Source organism: Lepidochelys kempii, chromosome 14 (genome assembly GCF_965140285.1).
Source record: "Lepidochelys kempii isolate rLepKem1 chromosome 14, rLepKem1.hap1, whole genome shotgun sequence".
In the NCBI taxonomy this organism is placed as follows: domain Eukaryota; kingdom Metazoa; phylum Chordata; order Testudines; family Cheloniidae; genus Lepidochelys; species Lepidochelys kempii.
Window position 1 is genome coordinate 21970776 of NC_136393.1, and position 21143 is coordinate 21991918.

The 21143-nt window shown below is 45.8% G+C and overlaps 1 protein-coding gene across 1 annotated transcript in view; it reads right to left on the reverse strand.

The window, feature by feature from the left end:
• Nucleotides 1–674: 674 nt before the first annotated feature.
• The window catches only part of CDRT4 (CMT1A duplicated region transcript 4), a 62247-nt gene continuing 41778 nt past the window's right edge, over nucleotides 675–21143 (reverse strand). Inside the window, exon 2 of the mRNA XM_073311109.2 lies at nucleotides 675–1574. Coding sequence (XP_073167210.2) covers nucleotides 1099–1574 — 476 coding nt within the window. The 3' untranslated portion in view covers nucleotides 675–1098. The remainder of the gene's footprint in view (nucleotides 1575–21143) is intronic.

A 21143-nucleotide genomic window follows, 5' to 3' on the forward strand; every position in this document is an offset into this window, starting at 1 on the left:
GCTGATTATAAATAGCTTTGGTTTCCTGCATTTGCAGAATTAGCAGCCCATTCCTCCAGGGAAGAAAGGTGATGGAGAAAGTGGTTTAATTCAGTAGTTACAATGAGCCCCAGGCTGTAGGAAGAACTGGGAGGTAGATCTTTTATTAATTTCATTTCCCCTACCACCACACCAAAATAGTGCAAAATAACCAGCTAGAACCGTGGGGGAGCATTTCAGAGATGAACATCTGTTCTCCATGACATGGAATGAATACGGGCCTGATCAGCCATTGCCCTGCCCTGCTATAGTGATTTTCACCAGTGCAAAGGGGCTAGGGTTGATTCTCATTTGCACTAAGGCCACTCAACGCCATTTGGTCAGTGTAACCAACCATCACTTTACACTGCCCAAGTGATGTAAAGTGGCCTTAATGTAAATGAGAGTCAGGTTGTTCTGATTAAGTAGCATCTTATACCCACTTTGCTCTGGCATAAATGACCACACAAGCTACAGGGCAATGGAGAATCTTTGACTCTTTATAGGATGATATTCACATAAATATATAAATGGGCTGCTGGACTCACTCCATTTTGATTTGCTTTAATGTAGGTTTGCAATATTCACCTAAAGTCAATACCCTAAGAGCCAGTTTATTACACTATTAATTATTAATTATTATCATTATAGTCTGATTCACGGATACCTTGCATAGTCATGTATACCAGTGAAAAGGCATTTACACCAGTCCAATGGGTGTAAAACATTCCTAGATTAGAATGATAGCATCTTACGCTCACTTTGTGGGGATGTAAATGAGGACACATGGTGCAAGGGAGCAGAGAATTAGGTCCAGAACGTGTATATCTGTGTGCACACGCGTAAACATTTGTATGCTGTGTTCTACATTACACCCTGTTGTAGGGCATTTCCTAAGACACTCATGAACAAATAGAGTAGCATTCCATATGTTGTGTACGCATCATTCTACATCCAAACGAGTTCAAGTGGGGCTTTTAAGGATACAATTAAAAACCAAACCAAACCCTGAACAGTTAGTTGCAGAGTAACTTTAATGCAGTCCAGAGTGTTGAAGCAGAACTCTTGAGATCTATTTTTCTAACTGCAGGCAGTTGATTTCTGCTTGCTGGGAGACATCTGGGAGCCATATGGTAGCACACGGAAGTGGGGTTTACTGGAGAAAATAACCTTATTGCCTTTAATTGGGGGGCCCGCTGAGGATGAATTACTCTGGAAAAACAAGCCCTCAGTGTTTGCTGGAGAGCCCCTGGCAATCCTAAGGGGGCTGCTGTCTTCATTTGGCCTTGACGACTCTTGGGTTGTCCCAGTAAAACCTGCTTCCTGAGACTCATCACTTGGCTTTCGTCCTTGTATGAGGCCCCTGCTGTTCCTGCTGCTGCCCATTCCCTGTCTGCATTCCTCAGACGTTCCTTGGGACCCAGCCTTCCTCAGCTTGTCTTGCTCAAGTAGCATCTTGACCGTCGGAGACGTGAGAGTGGTGTAGGCTGGCCACTGGCGGCCGCGGCGGATCAAAGGGCTGGGGAGGCCGATATTTGCAGAGAACATCCTCTGTTCTGGAACCCAAGAGATAAGGACAAGTTTAGAATGCAGCAAGCACAGCCGGTTACCTTCTGCTTGGCTTTGACTGCCTCGGAGGCAGCAGAGAAAGGCCGGAATTCCCCACAGCACTCACAGAGGTGCAAGGAGGAAAGGCTGGGTTTCCAGTACGGAAACAAATCAGTGCGCTCGTCTGCAACGCCCACACCTGCCAGAGCTCAGAGCCCACCACCCCGAAGAAACCAATCGGAGTGGGCAGAGCTTGGCAGGCAAACAGTGCAACGCCCAGCACCTACTCTGCTGCAAGATTCCCATTGCTGATGCTGCCATCGGTACCTGAGCTGCAGCAGGGTTGACCTTCGCCAGATAACGGCTCCCATGTAGGGCATGGAAGGTTTTTCCTTTGCACCTTTACTGAGGCAGATTCATGTCCCAGTGGGAGCAGCAGAAGGCACAAGATCTGCCAGAGCTGCCCAACATGAAAGGAGAGTGCTCCTGCCTGCAGCACCCCTGGGGGTGAGGGGCAGAAGTTCCCTTTCATCATGGCAAGTTAGCTCTGCCAAGGCCCTACCTCTTCCCCACTCTCTTTGGTTTGTCCAGAAACCTACCAGGCAGTATCAGAGAGCCGGACGTGCACTCAGGAGAGCACAGGGACTGCAGCAGTGCCCTAGGAAACAATCGAGCCGCTGGAGCCTATCACCCCTTGCTCAATTATGTTAAAAAGAAGCTACCTATCTAAGGCACTTATCACTCTACCATCTAAGCAGCGTGACCTAATGGATAGAGCACTGGACTGGGACTCAGAAGACCTGGATTCTATTTCTGGCTCTGCCACTGGCTTTCTAGGTGCCTTTGGGCAAGTCACTGCCCAGCTCTGTACTTCAGTTTCCCCTTCTGTAAAATGGGGATAATGACACTGACCTCCTTTGGAAGGCTCTTTGAGATCTACTGATGACAAGTGCTATGTAAGAGCTAGGTATTATTGTTCACTGAAGGCATGGGTTGTTCTCAATATTCCAGACAGCATTCTCTTGAGGGCAATATGGAACTGAGGTCAAGTTGGAACCCTCACATATAAATTAACAAAAAGAAGAAAGGCAAAGGAAATGAAATAATAACAATACTTAGCATTTCTGCAGAGCTGTACCATGCCCGAGGTCAAACAGAGGATCAGTAGCAGGGCCCATCACTGAATTAAAATCTCCTAACTCCCAAGTTTTCTCTTCTAACCACTAGACACAGTTTCTCCTCTGGTATCTCAGCAAACAAAACAAAAAGCTCTAGAAGCTATAGATATGACCAGAGAGATTAGAGTCAGAGTGTATGTCTATGCTCCAGCTGGAATAGACAGACCTGTGCTAACTTTATCTGCACTAGCATGGGGGCATGCATAGGAATAAAAATTTGGCCTCTTTTGGAGGGGCACTTTCTGTGCCCCCCGTGTCCAGAGGAGCTGCCTCTTTCTGCACACCCTCCCCCATCCCTTGCACTTGGAGGAGCTGTCTCCCCCCTGCAGCCACTGGAACTGGCTCTCCCTTCCTCCCTCCCCCCACAGCCCCAGGGCTGTTGGAGCTCACGCTCCCTGCTCGGGCCCCAGAGGAGTTCTGTGTACCTGCCGATTGGGAGGGGCCCTGCCCCTGCTTCCCCATACCCTGCACATGCCCCTGAAAATAGCTAAAGATAGCCACGTAAATGCAGGAGCCTGGGCTGTACCAGCACGCCGGGGACCCTTGGTACCTATTGGTGTTGCTGAAGCCCACAGTGCTGCATCTACTCTGCTGTTTTTAGCCATGCTAGCATGGGTCAAGCCAGCCCACGTATGCCTACCGGTGCGGCAATCACAGCTTGGAGTGCAGAGGAGACAAATCTAGAGTCTCCGGTGTACGCTCAGCTTCACACAGGAGAGAAAATCCAAAGAAGAAAGTCGCTGAAAAGACCTGAAGGCCCCATCAAACATCAGACTTTTAGTTTCCTTTCTAGTGTTGAATTTAAAGCCTGTCACAAAACCAGCTCATTCTTGCCTGGCAGCAATTATTCATTTAAGAATTGCACAGCCCACGAGCAGCGACAGAATTTCCTGCGTGCATGTAATCGCTTTTATCTTTACTTAGCGCTGCATAATAAATCACCACAATTATGTAATTAGTAATTAAATATTTACAGGAGTAAAGCATGCTCTTGGTTAAACAAGCAGATCATTGAGGATGGAGAACTGGAAAAAGGTCCCATTGACCAGGCCCGCCTTGTGGTATAATCACTCCGCTGAAATGGGGGATGCTTCCAAAGTAGAGGTATTTAAAACTAGATTTGGCCTAAGCATTGGAGAACAGACTGTTGGCAAGAGGAGTGTAATGGGCAAGGGGATGGACGAATAGATCCTTTTCCCATCTCTCTATGATTGTATGACACTCTTTTAGGGCCAGAGTCTGCTCCCATTAAAGACAATGCGGAGACTCCCAGTGTTTTCAAAAGAGCAAGGGAGAAATCAGTGGTAGTTCAATTTGCAGATGCAGGAAGCCCAGCCCATCAAGTGTTTGTAATTTCTACCCCTGGGACACCTAATGAAATGTTTTATACAGGAAGAATTAGCACCAGTAAATATCTGCACCTCTATAGCTCCATCCATCTGAGAGGCTGAAAATGCTTTGCAGTCAATCTCTCAATGCCCCAAATGGCAGTGAGGCACAAAGAGAAAATATGGTTATGCAACTGAGGAACTGCACTGGAACTCAACAGATCTAGGCTTAGTTCCTGGTTCTGACACAGACTCTCTGCATGACCTCAGGCATGTCACTTAGGGTGGAATTTTCAAAAGCACCTAAGTCATTTAGGAGTGCAAGTCAATGGGACTTGTGCTCTTAAATCCCTTAGGTGTGCTCCTAAATCCTACCCCATCTCTCTGTGGCTCAGTTTCCCATCTGTTAAGTGGGGATACTAAGACTTCTTTTCTCCCTCTGTATTCAGCTAAAGAGAGGAAGTTCTTTCGAGCTAAGCTTTTACTGTGTATTTGTACAGTGCCATACTCAAAGGGCCTTTGTTCTCAGTTAGGGCCTTTACGTGCTACTATAATAGACACAATCCCTGTGTCAGGTAGGGAGGTATTCTTATCCCCATTTTAGAGACAGAGGCTCTGAGAAATGTTACATGACTTTCCCATGGTCACTCAGCAAGTCAATGGCAGAAACAGAACCCAGGAGTTCTGACTCTCAGTCATCTATTCTAACCACTAAGCAACATTGCTATGCCTAATTACTAATGGAAACCATGCTCTGCTCAAGCTTATCTTCTGCTCACTTTGCTGGTGGAATAGCACTGTGCCAGAAAAAAAAAAAACATACGTGTTTATTTTCAGTGCTCTACACCTACCCACGTTCTGTGCATTCCCAGCTCCAAGAATGTCAGAGAATCCAGCAGCAGTTGTACTGTATAATTATTCCTGCAGCCTCTGGACTGCTTGGCTCTGTTGCTCTGCAGCTCCTGGTGACATACTGTCTCATGCAGGGTGCACACAGTCTGGAATTTGTTCTTATGTATGCTGTACTCCTGCCCACCCTGAAGAACATGGAAGTCACTAAGATAACTGGCTGCTGTTCTCTTTTATTTTCTGCTTCCCGCTGCTCCCTTCGGCTCTCTCCACGCTTGTCAGCAATCCCATTCCGACTGGGATCATGTTGACACTAATTTCAGTCACCTGATTAGAATCAGAAGAATCTTTCATTACATCCCAAGGGCAGGCATGTCTTGTAGATTTTCTTCACTTCCCTGCATTACTAAGCTGTCCAAGGTCTAGGGCAGGCCTTTTCCTTAGTGCTTCTGAGTGGAATCCCCATGTAGTTACTGCATGAGCCGAGTTTACCTGGGATGTACAGATGTGGCTCTCGGTAGCACTAGTGAGGCTAATTTAAAATAAGGGGGAGGTATTCAAAAATGACCCAAAACTAAATGATTCCCCACCCCAAAAAAATCACTTGGGGGTCAAACAAACCTTTCTGTTCATCCTGAAACAAAGGGGTCTTTCTTTTTTCATTAAAAAGAAAAGGAGGACTTGTGGCACCTTAGAGACTAACCAATTTATTTGAGCATGAGCTTTCGTGAGCTACATGTTGCATGTTCATGTTGCATCCGATGAAGTGAGCTGTAGCTCACGAAAGCTCATGCTCAAATAAATTGGTTAGTCTCTAAGGTGCCACAAGTCCTCCTTTTCTTTTTGCGAATACAGACTAACGCGGCTGTTACTCTGAAACCTGTCTTTTTTCATTGTTTTGGTTTTGGTGAAAAAAAATCAGTTTTGGTTTGAACTGAACCACTTTGCTTTCCAGTTTGGTCCTGAATCAAAAATCAATTCTTCGCTCAGCTCTAGGATCGAGGAATCTATACTTTACACAACAGGAAGACTTGTGGAACAAATGTTGTGGTTGCTTTGGTCTCCCCACTTGTTCTCTTATTGTTCAGATGCCAGAGTGATGGGCTATTCCAGAGACAGATGGTGTGCAGACAGACAAGCTTCTCCACCCATATATAAGTAGAGGTGATGAAAATTTTTCCCACAGCAAAATTCCTGTCAGAAAACGTGGTTTTGTTGAAATCAAAATTTCCCACAACACAATGTCAATTTTGATGAAAATTTTCAATTTTCTGATCAGGTGAATGAAAACAAAACCTGTTGTCTGAAATCACCTTTTTGAAACGAAGCTACATTTTCTCAGGGTGAGATATCACATTGTTTCATATCGATGAAAAATATCAACATTTTCCGTTCCAATATTTGCAATCTGAAACTTTCCAGCTCAACATTTTGACTTTTTGTTCCTTTTCTGAGCAGAAAGTCATTTCAAAATGTTGAAATTTCCCATGAAAGGCCAATCCCATTCCCCCCCACCCCCGCCAAACAGCTCTATTTATGAGAGTTTTGGCCTGGTACGTAGCCAGGAAAACAACACCAAGCAACTCCCTTCAGCCTTCATTTTGCAAACCAAAAGGCATCTGCTAGCAAGGAGCCTGGCTGCTAATCAGTGGTTGCATGGGATACATTTGCACAACAGAAAATGTGTTTAAACTGTGTGTGTGCAAATATAGTGTTGCATTGACAGTCCTGCAGACTGAGGTCCACTGTGTAACAGAAGGATTGGCACCAAAGGCAACAATGATCATTCTGTGTTTGAAGACTCAAAGAATAAGGGCCTGATCCAAAATGCTTTGGAGTCCGTCCACTGACTTCAATAGGCTAGGGATCAGGTCTTGAAAAAGAAGAACTAACACTCTAGCTGAAAGCTGGGGACCCAGCCACTCAACAACACTGAGCTGTAAATTAAATACAGTAATAACAAAGGCAATGGAAAAGAACTCTGTGCACCAGACAGGCACATCCAAAACTTACAGTCTGTTCCCATACCGCAGGCCCGACTGGCTCTGCTATGAAACATCTGTGAGCTGCATTCCAAGCATCTTGGAGAGAGAGCCACAAACAGTCAATGATATGTACAGTAGTACCAAATCAAAACGTGACACTGTAGGTGTTGTAAAGAGACAGCTGATGGGCCCTTCTTTCAAAAATCTCTGTGGGAGGGTGAGGTAAGGAGAGCAGATTATTTTTTAGTTTATATGTAGAGTCCCCTGAAAATGTGAGAGAGGATTTGAAGAGTGAACAAATAGACATGGTATAGTTCCTGCCTCAGGGAATTTACAATTATCAAATGAAAGCAACGAGCCATAGCAGGGGATGGAATAAGGAAAGACAAGAATTACAGCAACGAGACTTGGCTTTGGCATGTGCATATCTCAATTACATTTATATTGTTTTTTTTTAAAAGGAGTACTTATCTGAGCTTCACTCAACCAAAAACTGTATCCAGCCAAATTCTCTTTTGATGCAAAGGGGATAGATAACTTTATGGTCATGTGTAAGAGTTAGGAATAGGAAGATGTGTGCATATAATAGTTTTGGATCTCATGATATTTAATTAAGGTGGCATGGAATTAGTTTGATCAGAAGGAAAGCATTGCTGTTTGTGTGATATTTATGTTGGCTGAGGTTTTCAAAAGAGCCTATAGTCAAATTGCTAAAATACCTTTTTGTGGAATTGAATATGCTTTGCATAGGAACATAGAATTCAGTCTGTGTGATGAAAGAGCAAGGCATTCACATTTCTGTGCACAGTTAGGAAAGTTATGTGATGGATGGACAGCGTTGGTTTAGATTTTTGTGGGAAAGTTTTGCTACAAAGCAAAGTTAAGGCTATTTGGTGTTGGCCAGTGAGAATGTTTCCATTTCGGGGTGTGTGTGGGGGGGGGGGGTGTCTGAATTGCATGTGAAGGTGAAACAAACCTAGGATGAGGCCTCAGGGTCTGATTTCCAAACCTCCCCTCTGTTATGTCACTGGTGGTCCCAGGTGTTTCTCCTCCGACCTTCACCTCCAGTCCTCGCTGCACTGGAACCCACCAAAATGACGCACAAGCTACATTCCAAGACTGGACAGCAGTGAGAACACCACTGACTGCTTGGAACACCACACCCATTCCCCGTCTGACTCCTCAAGGCTTCCATAACTTTTCCTGGCCGTTGGTCTAGGGTGACCACAGGGGCAGCATTGGCCGGGGAGGCTTGCGGGAGCTATAGCCACCCCAAAATTTGCCTTAGTCCCCGCCCCAGCCACCCCTCCCAGTGAAAGGTCAAACATTACAGAGGAGTACGGGTGGCATGGTAGGGCATTGCCACCCTTACTTCTGCGCTGCTGCTGACGGCAGCTCTGCCTTCAGAACTGGGTGCCTGGCCAGCAGCCGCCGCTGTCTGCTCTGCCTTCAGAGCTGGGCAGCTCATACCCTCCCAGAGTACAGTCCATGCCCCCTACTGTTAAAAAAAAGTGTGTGTGCCCACAAGATATAAAGCGCAGCTCTCCCAATTTTCTGTCTAGCCCACCTCAGCCCCCCACTGGGAAGAGGGTGGCACCGCCCCTGGGTGACCAGATAGCAAGTATGAAAAATCAGGATACTTTCTTTTTCAGGGGTGGGAGGGGGTAATATTTGCCTATATAAGATAAAGCCTCTAATATTGAGATGGTTCAAATAATATCGGGATGTCTGGTCACTCTAAGTTGGCCCCTCCATACATTTCCACCATGGACACCAGATAAATGAACCAGGGTGCTAGCGAAGGGATACATTGGTGTGGGGCACATTGAGGAGAAACAGGGTCATAGAAGGACTGAGCACTAAGTAGGGGAGGGGTTTATGCTGAGGGTGGGCTGGAGGGATTGCACCTAAGGGAGAAGTGAAGGAGGGTTCTGAAGAACCATCAGTTGGTAACATCTTGGGTTTGGCTACTAGCCTGGGCTGGATTTGAACCCCCAGCCTACAGAGAAAAGGCTGTGATCCACTACAAATCTTGGGAGCCTTCAGGTGTTCCTACTGTGCAAGTGGCTGTTACCAAGGGCTGCCTCTGTGGTGCATCTGGTGATGCATCCCAGAGCTCATTTAGGAGGAGGAGTTTTACCCATGGCATAGACAGGAGTCCCTGTCTGCCACTGAAGTTGGACGGTGCTTAGTAAACCCAGCCTAGGGTTTATCTGTAGCTGCCAGAGAATTAAACAGTTCACAAACTACCCAAAAGGGGCCTGAGCAGCCTAACAGAGCTGTCTTCTGTCTCATGCTAATGCTGGCTTTTCACTGGCAGGAGCTCTCCAGGTATATCCTGATGGGAATTTCACATTCTCTCCTCACAACGGATTCTAGCAACATACCCTTGCCCAGCACAGCATACTCTGCTAATGCAAGCTCAGGCTGGTTCAGCGCCGGGGAAATCCCAGTGGCTGCTGCCAGGATATTCATTTGGGTCATCCCCAGCATCCTCACTGAGCCTCTCTGCCCACTCAGCTGGGGCATACTGCCCATGGGCTAGGTGTGGCCTGTGATCCACTGCACCACACAGCTGAAATAAGGCCCATGTTTTCATGTCCTGTCCTCAAAAACATTTCATTCAGCTGCCTGGTAATCAGCAAGAATCAAACCTCTAAAAAGCCTGGCTGTTGGGATAAACCACAGCCACTGAGTTCAGCTGCTCCCCCCCAGCTTATGTGTCCATTACCTCTTTCTCCATCCGACCCTTCTCTTTCTCTCCTCCAAGCCCCATCTTTCTTCCTCCTCTCCTTCCAACTCCATCCTTCTTTCTCTGCTTCCAATTCACTTTCTTTGCCAACAATCCTTGTCTTCAGCCTCCCCTTGCGTATACCATGCACATACTCAAGTATCCTAATCCCTCGGCTCGATAGGTCCCATGGCCACACCCAGTTCCCTCTCCTGCACGAGATCTGCAGTGTGGGAAGGTGAGGTGTGGTTCTGGGAATCTATCTGTAGGTATCTGGCCAGTTCCTTTAATCAAATCTCACAGGTTAAGAGACGTCCTCGAAAGCATTTATCCCATTTCCTACGTGACCCCAGGAAAGCCCCAGATTTAAAGACAGCAGCGGAACCTGGTTGAACCCACTGAGACCATGAAATGGATGTAAGCAAAGGCGGCAAGGCTTGTTAGCAAGCAGTAGGAGTTAGGCTCCTAAGTCCCTTAGTCCCAGATGCTCAAAGGTATTTGGATGTCTAACTCCCACTGAAATCAATGGGAGTCAGATCTCTAAATACTTTGAGGTTGGGAGCCTTAGGCGCTATTGAAATTTTAGTTTGAAAGCACAAGCCCTGGAAATCAGACCTGAAAACTCCTCCCCATGGGAAGGTTGCAGGGAAGGCTCAGGAGAATATAGTTCCCCAATATTCATACAGAATGGGATTTCAGAAGCACTCAACTTAACTCTGTGCCCACTGCAGTCAAACTCGCAGGAGGCAAAGCTGTTATTGATTTCAGCGGGAGCAGAGTTAGACGAAATGCTCTTCAGTATCCCACCCAATCAGAGGGATCTATCCCTGATGTTTATTATTCTCCTGGGAAGCTCCCCCACCATCCTCCCCTATAAGCTGTATTTAAATTGAATAATTTAGGAAACTGACCGAAACTCTGTGAGCCAGAGCTCAGCACAAGGCACCTCTCCTGAAGCACCCAGCCAATCTGGCAGATGGAGGATATCCAGGCGTAACTTGTCAAAGAAGAATGTGGCATGGAAGGTTTGTGCCTCGCTCTCATGGAACAGCTCTGGTTAGTAACGAGGCCTGGGTAGCATTGCCCTTCAGGGCAGGTAGAAACTCACCAGACTTTTTAACTGGGGATGTGAAGTCCAGGCTTGCAACAAAAATTCAACCTCTGAGCAACCTAAACCTACCTAACTTCATACACACCCTGAAGGGCTTTAGTCAATCCTAGTCCCATCAAAGTTTTGTCCCTGACCCAGGGGGAGCATGATGGGTTCCTAAATGCGTGTGCATGCATTTTGCAAGAATTTAGATTTTATACCCTATCTGGTCTTCCTGGAAACACATCTCCTTCTGGGCGCTGAAGATCCTTTCTCTGTTTAGAAAACAATTTGCCTGAAGGGTTCCTCTTGCCCCCAGCTGAGTCCATTTCACATAGGCACTCAAATCCCAATCTTCTGATCTTTATTCTAGGGGTAAGCCAGAGTTTGAATGCAGGTTGGGGGATCTGCCGCGACTTCCCCACTGTTCACAGACACTTGGATCCAGGTTTTTAATTTGGAACTCTCGCTTCTTTGTTCCAACAAACAGAAACAGACACTGCATTTGAGTGTGCGATGTAAGGACAACTCCTCCTGGTGCTCCATGGCGCCCAAGGGGAGTGCACCACTGGGAGGGCAGGGTATGTGCTCCCCTCCTCAGCAGTGCGCTCTGCTGGCCAGGATAGAGGGGACCATGGAGCATCTTCCACACCCCTTGTGGGATGGCTTGTGTCACAGAGGGTGGTAGCAGAGAGCAGCCTCTGAGCTTAGCATAGTACGGGGATTGCAATTTGTCTCTAATCATCTTCTAAGGATGAAGGTTCCTTATATGCTCTTCACCCACAATTTGACCCTGAGTGTGCAAGAGGCACACAGATATAGCAGAGGAGCTTGTTCATACTTCTGCAGTCTTATCCAATGCAGATTCAAATTCGGAACCAGTTACGGTCTGCCTGTCACTCAACTACTCCAAGGAAGTCACTGATACATGCCAGATTGGATTTTTGGATACAGTGTTACTAAGCTTGCAATTATTAGGCCAGTTTCACTGGTAAACCCCAATTGTTTTGCACTGCTTTGGTAATGCAAAGCAACAAGCAGTCCAGTCGAATCCACTACCAAACCAGGTTTACAGCTGTTTTGTGTCACCTAAGCCCCCAGCATATGTCAGTGAATCTGGCCCATTGTGATCATCTCCACAAAGATCCCCATCAAACCAGTCGCTCCATATGAGCCAGCAAGAATACAGGCTCTTTAGGAATTTTAAAATCAAAGGCACTAAAAGAGAGAAGAAATATTCCCACACCTTGGAATGTGAGCAGTCAATTTCAAGTCCAGACCAAACGCTTCCAGAGTTCACGAGTGCTCTGATTCAAGGCGTGAGATTCAGAGCTCACTCTAATTTTGACAAAAGAAATGAAAACAATGGTAGAGCCTTGTAAAACCAGCAATTGTTGCAGACAAACAGGGAGACCCTTTTCATGAACAGCAGGAGCCAAAAAAAAAAAAAAAAAAAAAAAAGCTAATTTTTGACCGATGCTGAAATTTCACTGAATAAAACCCAGCACTTGACTGCTGTCCATACGTTGCTCTCCATGTTACGGTCCCTGTAGCCAGAAACACCACATTATGTATCATGTCCGTGTTGCTGATTTATTTTACAAGCTGCTTCAGGATACCATTGGATGGGAATAAAGCCCAAGGAACAAAACTGCAGATAAAAAATCCTGGTCAATAAACATTTCCTCTGTAATCTAAAATCTGCATTGCTGGCAGCAGGAACCAGTGCAGTAACACCCATTGATTTGTTTTCCCAGGACATGTTGAGATAGTCAATGTAATCAAAGAGATAAGAGAAACAATTTCCCAAAAGAAAGAGGATTTTGCTTTTTATGAAAAACATTGAAATCATAAAGCTACTGATGCTTTCCTGCATGCTGCAACTGCTGCAAGTTATAATTTGAAGAGGAATTCCTGGCAGTGGAACAATTTTCACACTCTTATATTTAGAGAGAGCTTGCATGAAAAATAGCAAAAGCTGTCAGTTATAAATCAGGCTGTTCTGACAGTGCCCAGAACATGTAGTAAAAGCAAATGAGGGGGAAATGAAATTACATGTTGCAGAGGGAAACTTTGCAAACTAATAAGCTTTTGGTTAAAAAAAACCCCACCTTTGGAATAATTAGAACTCGTTTTCTCTCACTCTTTTGTTTAAGTTACAGTTTTTCTCACTGCTCCCTTCTGACGGACTGCTGGCTCCCAAATGCTGATCTCTTATTTATTTTACTTTTCACCATGTGGTTTCTATATTCTCTTGGTTTGGGTCTGCAAATCTGAAAGAGCTCATGTCTCCAGAGACTGGGACAGAGGAGGGAGAAATACTTTAGTTTTGCTTTGGAATCAGGAATCAGCCTCATGAAAAACATTTGCTTTTTGAGTGGCTTTAATGGATTGTACGAAAGACACACGTTTACACTGCAAAAGTGCACAGATATATGGCTTGATCCACTAAAGGCAGTGGAAAAAAATCTCATTGACTTCAGTGGGCTTTGGATTGGGGCCATTGCGTCTTTCATTGACATTATATTTTAAATCCAATTGATATCTATAATTCCTGTGAATTAATCCATATATGGTGCACACAAATACTGAAACATGCTAGGACGACTCCTCTTGCAATCTTTTCAAAGCTGGAACATGCACAAGAAAGTCTGGATTTCCCCAGGTAATTGCAAGATCAAAGCAACTCAGATAAGCACCCAACCCTCATCCAAACCCACTCAGGGGCCCATTAATTGAATCAGTTTCTTTAGATCAGCCCCTAGGAAAGAAGTTGTTGTATCAAATATTGTAGAGAAGGAGAAATCACTGATGAGTCCTGGCAAATATCAGTCAACTCACAAATGTGATCAAACTTTGTGACAACTGTGGTTTTATTTGCCATCTTTCACTTCACTTCTTTCTTCCTTGTGCTGGTTCCAACCACTTGGCCCTCCTCAGGGATCCTGGAAACATCCCTTGTTTTCCTCAGTGCACCCCAGGGGCGAGAAATTGGGTGAGGCCTTGCAGCAGAACTGACAAAAGAGGCAAGAAACCCTGTGATTCTGTCAATGCTTTCAGTCCTGGAGAAAACCACTCTCTGAAGTGCAGATGCAGCTACCTTGATGATGAACATGGGATGGATAGATTAGATTTTACAGAGGATATAATGGACCCATCTTCCCAGGAGCATTTCTTCATTCTCAATATGAGATTAAATTTATTGGTTCTTGGTTTTTACAGCAACTTTTTAGCTCCTCATCCCCCCCGGTCAAGGTTCCTGAACAAAATATATGAAACTCCAAGAACAAAGCAATGCATTTTCTGCCTCTGTAATTCCACAGGGTACAAAGGGATGTCAGTAATATTTTTCAGGAGCCAACTTAACATCTTACCAACAAGAAATTCCCTGTGCATTCGATCCTGGTCCTATTGAAGTCAATGGTAGTTTGCTATTGACTTTAATGGGATTAATGGGATAAGGCTTCCACCCTTAGTGCCAACCCAGATATAGCGGCATCTGTTAAAAGTACTGCTTGACACTGAATAAAGCTGATGAAGGAATAACAGCAACAAAAAACCCTTTATTCATACATCTGATTTCACCACTTGAAATTCTCCATAAACTGATTCACAGCCAAACTCCTGTCCATGCGAGTGAATTGGGAAGCTGTGTAACAAGGGCAGAAAGTGATCTTCACAAAAGCCGGTGGAGGAGTAGATGACAGACAAGGCAGCACAGGAGAACCTGTGTGTCCATTGCCCAGCATCACATCCCAGTGAAGAGGAAAAGGCTGAACCTGGGGTCTGAGCTCACAGTGAGAAATCAATGTAGGAAGAAAACAGCCTGGCAAATACTTTCTTTCTTTACAGGTTTCCTATCGGAAGGGCTCCAACACCCGCTCAATTCAGTGGGAACCCTTCTCGTCGATTCCAGTGTGCTTTAGATCAGGCCCTTAATGCAAATCAGCCTCTGACTGGTGAAACACAATCACCAGGTGGGCTTGCGGTGATAAAAAACCAAGTTGCTGAGATCCAGCACTAATCTGGCAGATGCTAGTCATGTCACTTAATGCACTACTGGAAGGTGTTCAGCTATTACCATGATGCAGGCGGGATAAGAACCGGAATAGAATAGAGCCCTTCCACAGCTATGCCTCTTTAAATCCAGCAGCTTTAGTGAGCAGACAGACTAGATAATCTGATGGTGGTTTCTGGCCTTAAACTCTATGAAACTATGTATTTCATAGAGTTTAACGACAGAAGCCACCATCAGAAATATCCCATATCAAAATATCCCATATCCAAGCGCTGTTAGGTTTACAAAATTAACACTGGAAAACATCAAGAAATGCAAAAGTTAACGTTCTAACAGCAATGGCAAGTTGGATGCACTGTATCCTCTGTGTTTGATGGGACATATTTTACAATCTACCTGTTAATACATTAGAGGACAAGGAACATTAAAAAATTCACATGTGCAATGCATCTGGATGAACAGTTGCCACGGAACCTTGACTTTTGCATTTCATGGCATCCATTAGTTTTGCGTTGCAGCCATGCCACTGCATGAACTTTGTGGGAGGGGATTGTATCTAATTTCTTTGCTTTAAAAGAAAAGAGAGAGAAAAGAAATGGGGGCAGACATCATGCATGGAAACCTTCCGGAACATTTCAGAAACTTCCGAGCGGGCATAAATAGGAGCTACAATCGAAGGGGCAGACCAGCAGCTGGTGCAAATCAACGTAGCTCCATTGACTTCCTACATTGACTTAAACCAGAGGAAGCTCTGACCCAGTTTTGTTTGGGAACCTTAGCTAGGGTGAGTGCTATCCAATGCCCAATGAATGGTCCAAAGAGATCATGGACATCAGCATCAGCTGGCATCAATTAGAGTAGCTCTCTTGACTTCACTGTAGCTGTGCTGATTCATAGCAGCAGCATATAAAATGAGCATCAGTCCCTTGAATCAAGAAAGAGGTGGTGACCACAGTTCATGTCCCTTGAAAGTGAGCTTGATTCTCACTCCTCCCTGTTTGCTACTAAGTCTTGTTCCCTGGCTGGACCCATATCTTTCCATCTGAAATGTAGGGCAAAATCCTGGCCCCTCTGAAGTCAATGAGGAGTTTGCCGTTGATTCCTATAGGGGCAGGACTTCACCCCTGATGTTTTAAAAACAGAATCAAATAACCCCAAAGGGCATGGCTCCAAAGCCCCCTGGAGCTGACAGGAGCCTTCCCGCTGACTGAATGGGCTTCGGAGAAGACCCTAAAGCGACTTCTCCTACAGCATGGGCCCTGCGAGCACAGCTTTCCAATCCCCACTGGTGACGAGCCAGTGCCCTCCAGGACAGAGCAACGAGAAAAACTTTGGGGAGTGGCCGGGAGTGGTCAGAAATACAGGGGAAAGAGGTTGTTTATCTGAAAATACAAGGAGACAAATAGTTGACATTAAGATTTCAGGCAGGCTGTGGGATTGGACTATTTCTTTCAGTTCTCACACAAAGGGACCTTTTTTCCCCCTCACACTCTAAAAGAGAAGCAAAACAACAGCCACACACAGAAACCATATTGATGGCCAAGGAAGGGTCTGTGGAATTTCTGTGGATTTTCTCTCTCCCCGAGACACAATGTCCTGTGCTGGAAAGCGACAGACAAAGTAGGACGCAAAGGCCAAGATGTTTGCATATGACTCTGTATCTGCCTCTTTTAAGTGCCACCCCCACCAGCCTCCACCCGGGCAAAGCCATTGTTGCTCCAAAGCCCTGAGCTTCTTCTGGAACTCCAGCGAGATTGGCCAACAGCACATTTGGGAGTCTAGAATTGTTTCAGGCAGTGGGGCGTGCTTGCTGAGCACTAACTCCATGGCTAATGTAAAGTCTCAGCAAGGAAGAGAATGAATGCACTGGAGATATTCATTTAGGAGTCAGTCATGTTCCTGACCCTGGAAGAGGAGCGTGTGCAGAGCCCCATTCTCCAGGATCTCTTGCATGGCAGTGCACAAGGCTGGACCAGGGGTGGGCCAAAGATCCAGCGGCTTATGGAATCTCCAGTTGTCCCAGCCGTCTGTCTGTTCTAATGGGCCATCTAGTGTAAGCCAGACCAGACTGCTTCAGAGTTATAGGGTAGCATTTTCAAAAGCAATTTAGTGATTTAGGAACCTAAGTCCCATTTTCAAAAGTGAACTAGATGTTTAGGCGCCTAAGTGTCATGGAAAGTCAATGGGACTTTAACTCCTCAGTCACTATGGCACTTTTGAAATCTTACCCCTCAACGTTTTGTCTTGTTGCATCTGACGTGGTCTAGTGGTCTGAGAACTGGACTGGGAGCAAGGCATTCCTGCAGTCTCATCACCTGTCTGATTCATCCGCTGGCCTTTGCCAAGTCACATGCACTCTCTGCCTCAGATTACTTCTCTATAAAATGGGGCTTATTTTTCTACTCGCTCCTATTGCATGTTGATCTATCCCAGTGGCTCTCAAACTTTTTTACTGGTGACCCCTTTCACATAGCAAGCCTCTGAGTGCGACCCCCACTTATAAATTAAAAACACTTTTTTATATATTTAACACCATTATAAATGCTGGAGGCAAAGCGGGGTTTGGGGCAGAAGTTGACAGCTCGTGACCCCCCATATAATAACCTTGCGACGCCCTGAGGAGTCCCGACCCCCAGTTTGAGAACCCCTGATCTCTGCTATCTAGATCCATCCTGTTCTATCCCATATCAAACATCTCTCCTATTAGATCCTGCTCCTTAGAGTACAGCCAAACAATCCCTCCCTTCTTCCCTTTGTTCAGTTGGTCTTCTGGAAGTGACGAAAAGTACAGTAGTGTATGTGTGACCCAGGCTATCCCATTAGGTCACTTACAATGGAGGTATAAATAACAACACACGTGTTTGCTGTACAGTAGTAAATGTACAACCACCCATTGGCTTGGAACAGAGAGAACAAGTGTGTTAAGCAAGGAAACGGCACCCAGGAGAAGAGGCTATAAATCACCCAGGAACCCCCACTTCACAGATCAGCTCAGATCAGTACGCAGCGGCCCTGTCCCTGGAGACCTGCGGGTTCTGGGCAGGCAGACTGGAAAAGCTGGCCTCTTCACCTTCTGCCTTCCCACCAGCTCTGGCCTGGTAGGTTGCTAACAGGAAATCCTGCCAGCTCTCCTCCAGATGGAGCAGGGGGATGCCGTTCAAGAAGGAGCTGTGCAGGCTGCAGGAGAGGGAACATGCTGCTTCTGCAGGGGCCCAGCAGGCTGAAAGCCCAAGCTCTGGGCTGAGGGACAGGCCCAGGGAGCAGCCTGAGTGTGGGAATTTCTGAATGCAGGAATCAGCCACTGCCCAAAGAGAACGAGGTGCCTGAATCCAGGACTAAGGGGCTAAGGCTGGAGAGCCTGTCAAGACTGATTGTGGCAGATGGATTTATGCCATGCTCCCGTTAACGGCCCTGTGCACTGACTCGGAGGTTCTGTCCATGCTGATAAGGGCACAGATTGATCTGTGCACTGGAGCGATTCCTGGCTGAGTTCCTGCCTCCCTCAGGGTTGTAAGAGTTTGGAACAAGGTAGCAGAGTGGGGACCCCACCCTGCCACTCATCCTGACGCCTCTTGGAGATCATGACAGGGTGAGCAACTCACCACTAGACAGCACCACATCCTGGCAGTTCTGTTGCTTCCACACTGGACACTTAAAGCAAGGAAAGCTATTAGCAAACAAGGTCAGTTTAGGATAGTGTTTGTACGTGAGGCTGGAAACACGCTGAAAATAAAAACACCATTCTTATAGTAAGGGCTCATTGTGACCCTAGTGCCAGTGAAAAGTTAGTAATTCAGTTACAGCACAATACGAATGGGGACCACAGATGCCAAGGACAATGGACTACGTTGTGTTTGTAGCTGAGTGAATCGCATGATACTGGAGTGATTGGCATGTGGCCACACTATGACCTGATGTTTCACTTTCTCAGTTAAGCCTGGTAGAAGGCAAAAGGAATTAGCGGAATAATACTCTCCAGACTAGCTGTGAGTCTGTGTCTCTTTGAAACACATGGTAATATCTAGCACTTCCTACAGCACTTCCCGTCCAAGGGCCTCGAATCAATTTACAAATACTAATTAAGCCAGTCACAGCCACATATCGATTTTATAATCCCCATTTTACAGACAGGCAAACTGAGTCACTAGCCCAAGGTCAAACAACAAATCACGGTCAGAGCTGGGAGGGGAATCTGGGTTTCATAGAATCATAGAAATGAAAGGCTGGAAGGCATCGTGAGGGGCCATCTAGTCCATTCCCCTGTGCTGAGTCAGAACCAAGTCAACTTAGACCAAGTACACCTGTCTAATCCTAGACTCTGACCAGCAGGCCATGCTCTCTCCTGGTTTTTTGAGGGGTGTAGCCCCTATAGAAAGCTAATGGCACAGTTTGTTGTAAGGGGACAGTCCAAGCAGCACAACAGAGGGAAATGATCACTGAGAGGTGGAAAGCTCCTTCTCCTTCTCTCAGGAGATCAAGGGGCCCCAAAGCTCAGGAAGTGAGTCCTCCTTGGCTTTTCACTGTTGGCACTCCACCACAGTTTATACACCTAGGGGCTATTCTGTTGTGTTACAGAGCCACTAACCTCCCCATCCATCAGGACGTGAGACCACGAAAAATAAGCGACTGCACAATTTCCAGTCACTCTGAAAGAGGAAGTGGTGCTGCAGTCTAAACAATGGGTGCTTTGTGAGCCTGGGGAACAAGCAGGGAAAGCACAACAAGGCTTTAAAAATGACATGCTAGGCGAGCATGGTGGTTCAAACAGATCAGCCTGTTCATCCTTCATTTCCCTGAGGCCCCAGTTAGAAATTCTGGCACTGCCACTTCAGATCAGAGCTTCATTTGAAACAGTTGGGCTCTAAACCTCTGAGAAAACTCTCATACTGGCTGGACGTGGTTCTTCCTCCTAATTCCCAGTTTGATTAGCCTTAATACATCCCAGATTTTCAAGCCTCTATAATACCGGTCTGATTCAGACTGTGATTAACCCTGTTTGTTCCGAAATGAGCAGTCAGTCAATGTCTGATTTTTTTTCATAAATTCATTTTGGTGGTGAATTGCAAACTGGCGACAGGCGCTGAAGGCCATGGGCCCCATTCTGTCTGTCCAATCATTCCAGGTAGCCGTTCCACCAGCACAAAGGGGGTGTAATAGTGCAATAGCTGTGTAGTACAGTCAGCTTTGCTCTCATTTGCTCTGGTGTAAATGATCATGGAAACACAGAGCAATGGAGAATCAGGCTGTGGGAGCCCCAGACTTGGGCCTTTGTCCGCTCTGATGCCATGCCATAGAATACGGGACCTTACTAACCAGAAAGTGGAGCCAGGCGAAATTTTTCATACAAAAATGTCTTGGTCAAAAAATGGGCTTTTTTTCAAAATCAAAGCTATTTGTGAAAAATTATCCACATTATAGAAGTTTTCCTTTAAATTATTTTTCAAAATTTTTGCTCTGCTTACTATTGAAATTTTTCACCTTCTGAAAACTGAATCTTTTTACAGAAAACTGGCGGTTTTTTTTAGGAAAGGAACTGTCTGGTAAAAGATATGGCAGAAATAGTTGTGAAAACACAGAAGATTGGTTAGTTTCAAACCTTGCAACCTGAAACCACAAGTGAAATTTCAGAAATGTTTGCTGAATTGTTTTCTTGGTTGCCGACCAGCTCTCTAAGTTCCAGCACAGTTTTATTCCTCTCTTGGAGAGATTCCAGTGAGTTCTCAGCTAAGGGGGCCATAAGACTTTGTCTTGCCATCCCCAGTTGTCCTTCATTTATGTGAAGTCAGGCACTACGGGAGAGAACAAGATGGTATGGACCACAGCAGGCTCACCGTGCAAGTGACACTCGACTCTGTGACTCTTTATCAGCCCTGTTTCCTTGCTCTCCACTTTTCTGGCAGACGTAGGGACTCAGACAAGACAGAGGTGATGCTGATTGGCAATGCTTGAGATGCTTCCTGTTGCCAGTGTTGATGTCCACTCCATCAGCTGTGGCATTTTGTTCACCCTTTGTTAAAAACCATTCGCAGTCTGGGGAGAATCCTGTGCTTGGATTCTCAGAGGGCAGTGGTGGCCATAAACACATTTGTTGATCTCTGCAGGAATCAGAAAACTGCTCCCTTTCTTCTCTGATTCAGTCTTAACCATAGCCAGCCATTTTCTCATTACTTCTTGGCTGGACTTTACCTGGGGCTGACCACAGAAGCAATCCAAAACCACCACCCAGTGCAGAATGTGACTGCCTTCCTCTTGAGCAAGCTAGACCAGAGGCAGCCTATCACCCCTGTGCGCCAGAATCTGCACTGGAAATCAGGAAACTCCTGGGCAACAGTTCAAGGGAGCTGTTACTATTGAGAAAACTTTAAGTGACTTAGCATCATCCCCTCATTAGTCCAAAA